The 14,386-nt window shown below is 48.0% G+C and overlaps 1 protein-coding gene across 1 annotated transcript in view; it reads left to right on the top strand.

The window, feature by feature from the left end:
- plxnb3 (plexin B3) overlaps positions 1-14,386 on the top strand; it is a 60,810-nt gene that overhangs the window by 15,983 nt on the left and 30,441 nt on the right. Inside the window, exon 2 of the mRNA XM_036532604.1 lies at positions 12,668-13,847. Coding sequence (XP_036388497.1) covers positions 12,684-13,847 — 1,164 coding nt within the window. The 5' untranslated portion in view covers positions 12,668-12,683. The remainder of the gene's footprint in view (positions 1-12,667; positions 13,848-14,386) is intronic.

Here is a 14,386-nt window from a genome sequence, read left to right as displayed (position 1 = left end):
CGACGAAGTCTTGTGTGGTTTGATGATAGAAAACAAACTGAGTCAAATCCGCGTTTAAACTTATCCTTTGAATTATTATTCCGTGCAGATATTCTGACAGTCGCATATTTGGCTGTTCATGTAGAAAGGAAACTGCTGCAGCAGGAGGTCAAAGGTCAGCCCCAGCTACAGTGGCACCATTGATGACACAATGAGAGGCGTCTGAAACACTGAGGGGTCACGCTGCTTCCGTTAACACACACAGACCATCTTTATGGAGCTGGGCTTTGATATTTTAATGGGCATGCTGTCTGCACATTTTAAACAGACTACATGACTGGACTGTACTGTGTCAGGACAGCATGATGGAAAAAGACCAGTGCAGTCAGTGGCTGAAGAATGTGGTGTGAATTCTGGCGTTCGTGCTGCGAGAGCAGGCTCTTTTGGCACTGCCATGCTTGGGTATTGATAACACGCATACACACACATACACACACAGAACCATGCAGGCACACGCACATGCAGGCACACGCACATGCAGGCGCATACACACACACACACACACACACACACACACGTCCTCATACAGAACCATTCACACACACGCACACAGAAACACACACGTACAGAACCATACACGCACACACTCGGATGCACATATACACACACATTCTCTCACACACACAGGCACACATTCACATAAACAGCCTCTTTCATACCCAGTTTAACCAAGCCCAGAAGAGGACACAGACAACACACACACACACACACACACACACACACACACACACATGCAAATGTGTAAGTATGTACACATACACATACAGCCTTGATTCAGAGCAGGTGTAAAAACATAGGGCCGCATTTTACAATTTGTTGGTAGCATCTAAAAATCCAGTATTCTGCAATGGTGCGGCAGAGGTGCACACACACACTGTTCATTGTATACAGAAGTGGCCTCTATTTTCAGTCTTGAATGAACTTGAACCTAATTTCCATTTCTGACCATGTATCATAGTTTCGCTGTGAAACAAGAAGAGCTGCACTGCTGATCTGTTAATAATGTAGTATTGTGTTCTCCGGGGAAATATCCACACAATCTCTTGCGCTCTCTGCTAAAACTTTTAAGTTCCTGCTTTGCCTGTGAGCGAATGCCGTGCTTTTCGTACCCAGAACAATTCCTTTGCTCATATTAGAGCCGTAATATGCTCTTTATGATTTTTTTTGGATTTTTTCTCCAAAACAAACACACCGATTCTAGTCTTAATTGTTATTCTGTTGTTTTTTTTTGTACTTGCTATATTCTAAACTTTAAATGTTACTGAGCAGTGAGAGGGAGAGAGAGCAAGGGAGAGAGAGGGAGCAAAGAGTGTGAAGAGATGAAAGGACTATGAATGGCAGAGAGGTGACAGGCGGGGGGGGGATAGTGGGTTAGAAAATGAGTAAGCACTGGGTGCACCGTCTCCCCTAAAAACGAACAAAAGAAAAGCTTAGGGTTTTGTGTCTCAGTATGCAAGCGTTTGCCCATTTTCATAGCCATTTTGATTTACGAATGAATTTTGCATCTCATATTTGCATTAGCCATCTATAGCCCATATGAAAATTTAAATGCTGTTGTATTATGTTGGGAAATGTGTTGTTCAGCCCAAGAACATAGAGTTAACATATTAATACAGACCAGAAATATATTGCATTATACTGAAAAAGCAAGACGCTACATACTACATACATACTATTAATTGATTGAACTAAAGCTAGATTTTCAAAAATGTGTTATATTATTTTTCATGTGGTGAATTGTTACTATGCCTGACATGACGATGAACTGATTTGCAGTTGACCAGTTCTCTTGAATGGTAAGAACCAAAGCCATGATGGCTAACAAGGTAACACTACAGTTGAATCAGATTACGTTATTAGGTTATTTCAGGTTAACCGCTTTCTTGTCTTAGAAAGTCTTGCATAGCTGCTGGCTGACTTGCAAGGTTTTTTTTAAAGTAGGACACAGAAAGAAAAAAAAATGCTGTCTCACTTCGTGCTCTTTACAAACTGGCTTTAGCTCTAAGCCCGACCATCAGCTCAGTGTACTGAATGCATTTTCTATGCTTTCTGAACTGAAATACAGAATCTGAATTGCACCAGAGACCTTATACATAACTCTAACTGCACATTCACTCAACAAATAAACGTGGTTGATTTGCAAATTCAGAATGAGGCGATTGAATCTCAATTTCATGTCGCAATTCTTAATTATTTCAAATGTTTGTGAGGGGTTTATGCATCTGAAATAGTTAATGTGCAGAAAACTGGTTGAGTATGGCGTTTTACTCAGGTTGATGCACGTCGGAGCAGAAAAAACATTGCAGCGTGAAATTTGCAGTAGTCTTGCCTTATGCTGAAACGTGTGAAAAGGCAGCCTGCTGTGGTTCTGCAGATGCGGTCTGGTGAAGCCATGGAGACACCGGCCAAGAACAAGTGTGAAGAAAGAAATCCCCCTGCATTACAATGCTTTTTCATTTTTTTTAGCTGTTAATCTTAAAATACTATATAGTATATGGTCAGATTTAAGGACATCATTTAAATGGGTGTTGATGAAAAACAGTAGCACTTGCAGTGAAAATTTATGAAGGCTGTACATTTTTATAAGAACTTCTTTTCTAACGATCTTAAACTGGGTAAATGCTCGCCGTTGAATTCTTATGCATTAGCCCTGGAGAGAAAGCACAGTTAGGCTATTAACCAGTGTGTGTGTCTTTCAACCATGTCAGATCATTTTAATGAATTTTAGTAAAGAGAAAGTGCAGGACTTCACTGAGTAATAACATTTGGGAAAGCCTGGGGGTAGACCCCTGCATTCTGTTATTCTAATTTAAATACTTAAAAGACATGTTCATTAAGTAGCTTCGTGTGTTTATTTGATTCATTTGATTCCTGAGTCACTGATAAACCCACCTGTGTGCAGAACATGTGTTGAATAGAAAGTTTGTTTATATTTCGAGACATTTGACTTCCTGCCATGCAACTTCCTGCTTATCCTGGCAAACACGCAAGCAGCCTGATGTCCTTCGTGTCCGTTTAAGGGCTTGAACATTTCTCTAACTTAAACAAACGCCCACCTGCTTGTATCAGAGGACAAACCAGCCTAGTTCAGTGTTTGAGCTGGGTGAAAAATTATAGATTGCTCTGGTCTGACTTGCTTTCCCAAAATGAAACGGAAAAAGAAAAAATGCACGAGGCTTTAATTACGTTTTGGATGAAGTTAACCAGGAGAGAATTGCACTGATAACAGGCACAACCCTCGGCCCCTGGGAATAAAGAGGATTGAGTTAGGTAAATTGCCGGTTTAAGTGAATAATAACTTTTGAATGGACGCTTTGGGCTGACGCGCTGGGGAAGGCACAGCAGCTGGGCAGCAGAGCAGTGATCCAGAGCTGGGGATCTTTGTGTGTGTTCATGCATCCTGCTGTTCCAGGATGAGGGAGTGTTTCACTGTTCCTGATTCTCGCTTTTTCAGAGCAACAGGATATCATGACATGTCACTGTTGAGCTGCACAAATTTGTGCCAGGAGGACAGTGTGCATGCATCTGTCAGCCTGGGTGTGTGTGTGCGTGTGTGTGCGTGTGTGTGTGTGTGTGTGTGTGTGTGTGTGTGTGTGTGTGTGTGTGTGTGTGTGTGTGTGTGCGCGTGTGCTGGTGTCTGTGTGAATGCTTGAGCAGGCTTGTGAACGTGTGTGCTGAGTGCCAGTGTGCGTGCGTGCGTGCATGTGTGTGTGTGAATGCTTGAGCACGCTTATGAATGTGTGTGTGCTGAGTGCCAGTGTGTGTTTGGGGAGAAGGGGGGCAGGCTGCATCTTCACAAACAAACCCCCATTGTTCTGCTGAGAGCTTTGGCGCAGTCTGATTCACTGTTAAAGATTGAACAGCGTACAGTTGAAGTGGCGTAGAACATTACGCTGTGTGGATCTGGTGGGACTGTGGACTCCACTCACTGTTGCACGGGCCTGCTGAAATTGGTGTGAATTTCTGAAGGCCACTATCTGCAGGTACAAAGGTGTCCCTGCCAAACCTGCATCACTCTGTGACATTGCATTGCGTGTTGTGCCTGACTGCCTGTGGACCTTCCTCTCCACCTGTCCCTGCCTGTCCCCCCCCCCCCCCTCTCTCTCTCTCTGTCTCTCCTCCCTTCTCTCTCACTCACCGCATTTCTCTTTCACATCCTCTCTCTAAGCCCACGGCCTGTTGTGTCACTTACTCACCTATTTTTTCCTCTTACAAACAGACAGACTTCCCCTCTAATTACTGATCCTGGTTCTTCTGCCAGTCCCCGTTCCTCTGCTCCCTACTTTCCCTCTTCTGTTTTCTCTCTGCCATTCAATTTCTCTCTGCCCCTGTCTCCCTTGTCCCTGTGTTTCTCTCTGTCCCCTGTCTCTCTACCCCTGTATCTCTCTCTGCCCGTCTTTTTCTGTTTCTGTCTCTCTCGGTTCCTCTCTCTCTCTCCCTCTCTCTCGCTTTCTGTCTGTCTTTCTCTCTGTCCCCTGTCTCTCTCTACCCCTGTATCTCTCTCTGCCCCTGTCTTTTTCTGTTTCTGTCTCTCTCGGTTCCTGTCTCTCTCTCTCTCTCTCGCTCTCTGTCTGTCTTTCTCTCTGTCCCCGTCTCTGTCTCTTCCCCTGTCTCTCTGTCTGTCTCTCTGCCTGTCTGCTTTGTGAGCCGCTCTGTTCCCTTGTCTCTCTCTCCTTCCTGTCTCTCTCTCTCTGTCCCTGTCTCTCTTTAACGCTGCCCGCCTGGTTTGTCAGCCTCCTCTCTCTCTCCCTGTCTCGTTCCGGTCAGTGTGTCCCTCTCCCTCCCTCTCTGCAGCCCCTGTGTCGGCCCTTTGTGTGATGGATTAATATTTTATGAGGGCCTTGATGAGGGGTGTACACTGTGCTGGGCAAACAGTCCCAGCTGAGCTCCCTGCTCTCCCTGCGCGCTTGTTCATTGCGAAGCCTGCCTGGGAGCCAGTCTACCTCCCACTCCAGCCACACACAATGGACTGTCATCATTTTAGTTTCTAATGGTGAAACCCAAACAGCTCGTAGGTTACACTATCTTTTTTCAGTGACGGTAATATTAGATTAAATAAAAAGAGAGTTTGTTCCTCGCAACCTCAGGCCCTTATCTAACGGTTCTATTGCAAATTGTGACATGCTGCAGTCTGATTGCTTCTGTGTTTTACATTAATTCAAATTTCATAGTCTTGTCAGTTCATTTAAAACACTTTAATTCGCTAATTCCAATTTAGTGGGCGAGAGAGAGATTTTCAATCATCACTTCGCTTTTAACAGATGTCGACAGCCAGGCTGTTCCGAGGAAGTGCGGCACTGCGGCGGTAGTGTATTAAAAGCCGTTGAAACCGGCCGTTGAAAGTGTTATTTGTGTTAATCGGCATTGTTAAATCTTCAACAGTATCTGTGTCAAACCCAGACTAAACGGGAGCAGGCGATCGCCAATCCCCATCTGTTCGCTCCAGCTGCGGACGCGAGGGGCGTGGCCGCGGCGGGGAGGGGGGGCGTGACTGGATCGACATAAAGGGCGGAGATAAAGATAATTAATGTCTATTTCGGCAAGTTCGGCGTCGCACTTTGCGCGAAAGGTAATTTAATATTAAGTACCTTGACCCCGCCTTAGAGAGGCGCTTGAGCGGAGCCGTGCATGTGTGCGGCGTGACAGGCGCCGCCTATTCCCACAAGAGGCTGCCTTTTCTCTGTCCGCCTGTAATCTCAGCTGCTTCCGAACAATGTAACAGCCACATAATGGGATTTATAGAGTGTGTACGCTAGGACTGGCTGGCTGTTGATTTTTTTCTTTTTTTTTTTAAAAAAAAGAAAGTATTTCTTGTCTTTGGCCTGGATAGCACCGTAACGGGATGAACCGTGGTGTTGCTGAATGAAGTAAGTGCGTGGGTTTTGTGTGCGAAGGAACTTTGATTGGCGATTCTTTTTTGTGTTGTTTTGGTTGTCTTAGTTGTGTGTGTGCGCGTGGACTTTACAGTGAAAAGATGCTTTGTGAATATTTATGTTTTAACGTCACGCTTTAAGTGTGGGAAACATTATTCCCATTTGTTTCAGTCATTTGAACATTAACTTTATTATTTTTGTATTTTGAAGCACTATATTAGTGTGAAGCAATGTATACGGCGTGGGATACTGAAAGTGTGTATTTTATAAAATAATTGAATAAGACTTAAAAAGCCGTCGCGAAACACATGTCCAGTATTCCTAAACTGCCTATTTTCAGTTGTCAAAGAAGGCGTTGTTTGAATTGCGAGGCTCTGAATTTGGCCGCGCTGTCAGTAGATCATTACACAAATTATTAATTTGCGCGTTGTTTTGTGTGTAATTTCAGTTTTTTTGAAGCTGTGTCTGCAAGAACAAAATAACACACATCGTCGTACAAAGCAATTTCACACTTTCACTGTCTTTCTTCTTGTAGAGGGTTCATTGAAACGCGTGCTGGGTCCGGCGCTTTGTGGCAGCACCATTGTAGAAATGCGCTGTAACAGATTCTGACTGGATGATTGATTGGGTGAATTGCATTGATTATGTAGCCTCTTTTGAGATTTGGGAACGCTCTCATGGTTCAGCAGGACATGAACAGAGATTACCATTACACTCTACATATGTTTATGTTTATATGCTTGTGGATGTTAATCTTTTGACACTTCCTCCTAGTACAGTATGACTGAAGTAAAATTACCTTGCCTTGTCTTCCGGTAGTTTATGATCATGGTGAGCACTTACTTTTCAGAAACGTTGCTGCACCCAGCTAATTTAATTCATAGCTCTCTGAATATGTGCAGTTATGTGAAATGAATACCTAATATTTGGAAGTATTTTTGTCAGATTTAGTTCATCTTGAGTTTGTGTAATTTGGTTGACATTACATTAAATACATCTGACCCTGTCACTGACACATACTGACAGAATATACCATTTATACACATTACACCTTTTTTGTGTAACCTTTTCTTACAATTTTTTTGTAGAGAGAGAGGTCTGTAAAATATAAGGTTTTCAGAGTATGTATGTGGAGTCTGACCTAGGTAATAAGCTAGCAGGGTTGGGTTTTTTTGCTTTAACAGCTAACTGCCGCTCATTATTCCTTCACTCCGCTCTGCAGTTTTGTGGCTGACAGCTCGTGGCTCTGCCGTGTGTTTGCTGATGAGGCATCCAGGCGGTGCCAGTGACACGTCTGTGCAGAAAGAGTCACCTCTCACGGCGCTGTACTTACACACACGCGGTGTGCGGAATGCCGAATACCCACCCTCCTCAATTTCCACCCATTCCTCCCTCTCTCCCTCTCTCCCTCTCTCCATTGTCTCTCCTCTGCCACCCCCAAACACCCCCCTACCCCACCCCCAAACCCCCCCCGTCCTCCCAGGGGTGGTAGTTATTCTCCATGCGGTCGGCCTGTGTATGAGGATGTGTAATTTGCTGCTCATGTTGACATTCCCTTTATTGTCCTCAACACAAACCCCTCCAACAAGTCCCTCTCTCTTTCTCTCTCTCTCGTTTTTTTTTTTTTTTTTAAATGTGGGATTTTTATTTTTTCAATTTGCATTTTTTTCCTCCCTTTTTCCCTTCAAAGGGGATTTCATCTTGTAAAAAGGGCGTCTTGTAAACACATCAGGGAGCTTTCAACTCAGCGCTCGTTCAAGCTCATTACCAACTTCAAACCAGCGAAGGAAAAATGCAGCTGTTTCAGCTGGGAGGAGCGATAAGTGTCCGTGAAAATAATGATGAAATTGCAGGAGCGGCGCTGGGTGTGCGATTGTGTGTTTGCTCTCAGAAGTTAATTTTTTTGTTTGTTTCGGGTCTTTTTCACCAAACTTAATTGTTTGGGCTTCTTATCGTGTAGCTACTGCTGCAGCTGTTTTAACTTTCATGAGCTGGGGTTTGATGCTTATCGTGGACTGGTATCTGAATCTGAGGGAGTGCCTCCGAGTGGGAAAAGTGACACTTTATTTATGACAGAATTTTCACATCGCAGCCCAATGGGGAATCGGTTCTCAAATTAAACCCTAATTCACACCTTGACTGTTCCCAGTCAGTCAGCACGATGTGCGAACCTATTTAGCATTTTCAACAAGATGTCAAAGATTTGGCATTCAGAAAACATATTCTCTTCTGGGAAGTAATAACCATAGTGTCAGACTTTTCACTTGTCCTTTTGTAATATCTGGTAGGAGTTGCAGAACCACATTTGAATTATCCTCCACAAATAATACATCTTGTAGCTTCAAACTACATTTATATCTTCTGATAAGTACACATCTGATTGCTAGTTAGTATTATATAAATGGTGCATATTCTAATAAGTATACTGTTAGTATTTTCTAAATGGCCCCCAGAGTTAATTAGTGTGTTCAAACGTAAAATCTCATGTTAGTTGCTGTTTCCTGGGGGCAGTGACAGGTGCTAGTGGCCGTGTCTGACTCAGGGTGTAGCGGTTACTCTTGCTGAAATGATGATTACCAGGGTAATTCCTCCAGGACTAACGCGGAGCAGTGTGCTGGTAAAGCTTACTCACAGCTCGGCTCGCTTGTCAAACGCCTTGATGCTATCTAGTCTCTGTGAAATATGCAGGGAATATTCATGAGCTCAGTCGGAGGGGTTGAGGAGGAGAAGAGGGTGAAGGAAAGGGAAGAGAAGAGATGACTGGCAACAAACAGAATAAAAGAAGGGGGGCGACAGAAAGAAAGAAAGAATGGAAGAAAGAGACAGAACATAACCTAGAGGGTTTTTTTTTTTTTGACCACCAGAAAACTGAATGGTACTCCTGCTTAAAACCTGAAAGGCTACATGGCTGCTTGCTGCATTCTCTGTACCTCCCTCTGTTTTGAGTTGTCTGTGCCAGCCATCCCCTCCTACCTTTGACTGGTTTATTGTTTTTGTATTTCTTCATGCTTCCCCCTCTCTCTCTCTCTTCCCACCTTCCCCCTGTCTCCTGCTCTCCCTCTGTCTCCACCTGCTCCCCCTCTGTCTCTGTATCGGCTATGGAAATGAGCTTTTCAACCCAGCACATAGAGCTGGTGATTAAACCACCGCAAACCCCAGGCATACACGCGCTCGCACACACGCTCGCACACACACACACACACACAAACGCATGCTTACACACCCACACACACACACTCGCATACACACAGACTTACACATGCTCACACACACACACACACGTGTTCACACACAGTCACACACGTTAGCGCACACATGCACGCACGCTCACACACGCGCATGTTCGATCACACACACACACACACACACACACACACACACACACACACACACACACACATACACACACTTGCTCACATATAGTCACACACATTTGTGCACACATGCACGCAAGTTCACACACACGCGCATGCTCACACACACACACACACTCGTATGCTGACACGCACGCACTCCGCATCAAAGAGACTTGTAAATCCCAGCCTCTCGCCCGCACTGTTTTCAAAGCGGCAGGCCGTGCTGTAATAATCTCAGGCGTCGTCGGAATGTATTCATCGCCTGGAGACAGCGCGCGTTGCGAAACGCTTTGTCTGCGTCTCCTGCCGTTTTTTCCCTCTCTCTCTCTCTGTTTCGTGCCGCGGTAAAATTCCTCGCTGTGCCGGCGTCTCGGCATGGCACGGGGCGAGCGTGTCCGCGTGTACTGCGGTTGCCGTGGCGGTAAAGGCATCCCATACACCGCTGCGCCCCCTTGCCTTCCCGCACAATGACAGGAAGCGGCGTCGGGCCCCTACCTGGAACGGCTCGCGCAGATAAGATCACAGGAAAACAGCTGAGAGTTGGGCGGTGAACCCGGCCCTCTGTGTGTCTGGCATTTCCAGAAATCCTATCGGCACATCGGCCTACACCGTCTGCCGGCGAGAGGGTCGGGGCTCCAGCGAGGCCCAGAAAACGAGAGACTCTGGGGGACGGTGGGGTGTATTGTGTTGGGAGAGTAAACACGCGCTTTGCACACAACATGAATAGACAGAGGCGAACGAGGCGAGGATCACACTGAAGGCATTCAGGGGTTTGGGACACAGACCGCCTCGTAAAGAAGCCCTCTGATCCCTCTGAGGAGTTACTGACTACAGTGCCAGCAATGTGGGCGTGGCCTCGTGTCTGACTGTTGACACTGCAGAGTGCCTGTGTACGTAGTGTATCCAAAGTGGTTATTTAGTCTGTGTCCCAGAGTGTGAGAACTGCTGGCATTGTGCTGTGTTACTGAGCCAAGTGTGTGTGTGTGTGTGTGTGTGTGTTTTTATGAATGTGTCTGTGCCTGTGTGTGAGTGTATGCGTGTGTGTGTGTTTGCATGTGTATGTTTGTGTGGGCGTGGATGTGTGCGTGTCTGTGTGTGTGAAAGAGAGTGTATGTGTGTGAGTGTGTTTGTGTGTGTGCGTGTGTATGTGCTGTGAGTGTTTTTGTACAGTATGTTTGTGAGTGTGTGTGCAAGAGCATGAGTGTGTTTGTGAGTGAGTGTGTGCGTGAGCATGAGAGTGTGTGCGTGAGCATGAGTGTGTGTGTGTGTGTGTCTCAGACTGTCGGTATTTACAGCCTCTCTGCTCAGCACCAGCAGAGCGCTGGAGAGTGTACACACAGCGTAATTGTAGCAGAAGCTGTGTTTCTGGGGGTAATGAGAGGAATTCTGACAGCGCTCAGGAGCGAGCTTAGCAACAGAGCAAGTATGTGCTCGTCCGGGGGGTTGGGGGGGGGGCAGGGAGGGGCTGAAGAGTAGGGGAGTATGTCGAGGTACAGAGAGAGGAAGAAAGGAGGCTGGCTGGAGGAAGGATGTAGAATTAAACACATACCAATAACCCTCCTCCTTTCTGTCCTCACACCTACAGTCCCTGAGAGACGTCTCTCAATGACTTGCCGTCTCTTTGTCCTTTTTAGTAAAGACGTAACCGATTAAAGGGTTTAATGTTCTGCAGTTTTTCTTTTGGGGTCTCTGTGGACAAAGCCCTGCCGCTCTCCACTGTCAGTCACTGCTGTTTGTCTCTGTTGCCCCGGGACTCTTATTACCATTTAAGAGAAGGAGGCTCTGCTGATGCTGCAAAAGCACAGCCAAGTTCACGCTTTTAAAGAAAGCCGGATCGTTCTGACACCCATGTAGAGCATGCTGTTTATCACGCCCCAACCCAGTTCACTTTATCACTGCCCTGTTTCTACACGGAGCCAGCAGGAGAAAAAAAAAAAAAAAAAAACGCATCGTTCTCCAGATTACATGTGTTTATCCCTCGATGCTCCAGATAAGCCAAGCAGATATCCGGGATTTGATACTCAACTCGATATGTGAACACTTTTCTCGGAGATGTTCAGATGACCAGATTGAGGGAGTGATGGAGATAGATTAGCATTCCCTGTAGCTGTGGTGTGGTTGTGCAGTGTGGCTGGGGGCGGGGGGAAAGGACCTGCACAAGGCCCCAGGCTGTTCCCAGTATGGTGCTGATGGTGTTTTTGTGTTCCAGAGTAGCAGTGCATCGCCGGGGTCAGGAACAGGGAGACGTGGGGGTGAAGGTTGCTTGTTCGCGTTCCCGCTTCAGAGAATGGAATTGTGTGAAGAGGATTTAACAACATGAAATATTTGAATAAATAGTTGATCTCCATAGTATGTCGGTGTCCTTTTTTTCCTTCCTTTTTCTTTGCGCAGCTCATCTGAAGGTGAAGATGTGGGGCTTTTTCAGATGAGAGATAAAGTGCTACGAAAGGGTTTGCATACTGATCAAGCCGCGAAACCCCCGCTTTTTCTCCCTCTCTTTCATATACGGAGCCCCGAGACGTTTCTGCTGGAGGATCCGTATAAATTAAAGATGAAGCTTCCATGCATTCATCTACGGCAACGGCTTCAGAATTTCTGAAATTGAAAGTTCTATCCTGCGTGTTGGTAAAAAAACACGGAGCCGGCTTTTCGTGAGCGGGCCTTTGTGCTTTCCGCGGGCAAAACTGAACTCAGACTGCGACTGTTTTGTTTTTTTTTTTTTGTTGCTTTAATAAACCATTTTAATGCGAATAAAAAATGAGGCGTTCCTTATTTCATAACTTTCCCCTCTCGTTTAACGCGGTGGGTTTTCAGGCGCTCGTGCGGAAGAGCAGCTCCTTAAGCCCCTCTGACGCTGAAACACTGCGGACGGCTAAGTTGCGCTTTAGTCTCGTTTTAAGCCAGCAGTGTAGTTTTGTTGTAAGCGACAGCTCGGATTCTCATTCCCTTTGATCAGTGGAGCTATTTTAATTAGGGGCCCTATTCCATCTCAGCAGAGTGTTAATAAATCATGAGCTTTTGACTTTGCACCCTCTTCAGTTCCCGGCAACACGACTATAAACAGAGCATACTCTCTAAGATCTGATGGGTGTGAATTAGCCAGGGCCTCGCTGTAATATTCATTCTGAGAGGGCCTTGATTACACACTGGTTTCATCAAGGTTAGGCCATCTTTTCACATTAGCATTCACCAGTGCTTCGTACGTTGGGCTTAGTCAGTGTAACCAGCCAGGATCACCTTGAATGGAGCAGGCATCGCTTTGAAGAACAAAAGAACTCACGCAGAGGCTGACAGGTCTTTGTGACACACAGCGATGCGCCGAGGTGGGTGTGTGCGTTTCTGAGCGCGGGTAATGTATTTGTAATAACCCCCTCTCTGTCTGTTTCTGTCCTTCCCCAGCAGGTAAGGGGGTGCCATGCCAGCTGCTGCTCCCCTGCTGCTCCTCCTCGCCATCTGGTGGTGGCCGCTGGTACTGCTGCTGCTGCTGCCTCCGCTCCCCCTCGCCCTGACACAGGTGGAGGGGGTTGTCTCCGCGGGAGCCCCGCCCTCCTTCACCGTCCTGTCCGACTCGCTGAACGTTTCGCTCAAAGGCGCCCCCCTCAGCCACCTCCTCCTGGATCGCAGCTCGGGGCATCTCTACGTAGGGGCGGTGAACGCACTCTATCACCTCTCCCCTGACCTGCGACTTCTCTCCTGGGGCAAAACCGGCCCCAAGCTGGACAGTCCTGACTGCCTGCCCCCCATCGACCCGCATGACTGCAACCAGGCCAAGGAGACAGACAACACCAATAAGATCCTGCTCCTGGAGGAGGGCGGGGCCAGGGAGCGGAGCCTCATCGTGTGCGGGACTGTGCTCCAGGGCATCTGCGAGAAGAGGAGCCTGGGAAATGTGTCGGTGGTGCTGTACCAGACGGACAACCCCGTGGACACGCAGTACGTGGCGGCCAACGACCCGCGGGTGTCGACGGTGGGCGTGGTGGTGGAGCAGAGGGGCGCCCTGCTGATGCTGGTGGGGCGGGGCTACACCAGCAAAGGTCCCGGCGGGATCCCGCCCATCACCACGAGGCGCCTGGTCCCCAGCCCCAGCCACTCGGCCCCCGCCTTCTCCCACGAGGAGCTGGGCAAGCTGGTGGTGGGCAGCTACTCCGAGTTCAACAACCACTTCGTCACAGCGCTGCTCCACAACAATCACGTCTACTTCCTGTTCTCCCGCCGTGACGTCTGGGGCAAGCGGGAGTACCGCACCTACGTCTCCCGCCTCTGCGCTGGGGACCAGTTCTTCTACTCCTATGTGGAGGTGCCCCTGTCCTGCAGCGGTGGCTACAACCTGGCGCAGGCGGCCTCCCTAGGGGTGCTCCGGGGCGCCCCGACGCTCTTCGTCGCCATGGCGGCCGGCCAGGCGTCCACGCCCACCCCCACGCCGCGCTCGGCGCTGTGTGCGTTCAGCATGGCCGAGCTGGACCGCGCCCTGCAGCGCGCCCAGCTGCTCTGCTACACGGAGAAGGGCCGCAACGCGCAGGGCCAGGAGGAGGCCTACATCGAGTACGAGGTGTCCTCGGAGTGCCTGAACCTGCCTCAGGTAACCCCATCCATCGTGACCCCCTCGACCCCCTGCCCCCTGACCTCAATCCTCTCCCGCTTATAGCAGCCGGCACCTGTCTGGGGCGTGTCACCTGATCCGAAAGAGCATTAGAGCCGTATCCGGGGGGTCTCTCCCACGCGGTCATTTACAGTAAACAGAAACGGGATCCTCTGGGGTCGCGAGAGGGGGTGGGGCATCCGAGCGCGTCCAAGCGGACATACCGCCACTGCGGTCGGGTCAGGGCTTGCTCCGCCGTCTCGGGGACCGTGATATTTCCGTGTAAATCGCTGAGTGACAGCTGCCTGTGCCCCTGACACAGATCACCTCCAGCTGCTTCCTCCGCTTGTAATCCTGTTGAACCGGACCTGGTTTGACCTTGACTCCTCCAGCCCCCATACAGGTCCTGCTTCCTGTAGGAGAGAGAGCGTCCAGCCAGAGCCAGAACATCGGCCCGCTCCGTGAAAAACGAGCGGTTTGTTTTACAGTCGTCATTAAACTTGCATTTCTGATCGGGGCTCGGTTTTTAATCTCCTTGA

This window comes from Megalops cyprinoides, chromosome 7 (assembly GCF_013368585.1).
Source record: "Megalops cyprinoides isolate fMegCyp1 chromosome 7, fMegCyp1.pri, whole genome shotgun sequence".
In the NCBI taxonomy this organism is placed as follows: Eukaryota; Metazoa; Chordata; class Actinopteri; order Elopiformes; family Megalopidae; genus Megalops; species Megalops cyprinoides.
This window is presented reverse-complemented; position numbering and strand designations above follow the sequence as displayed.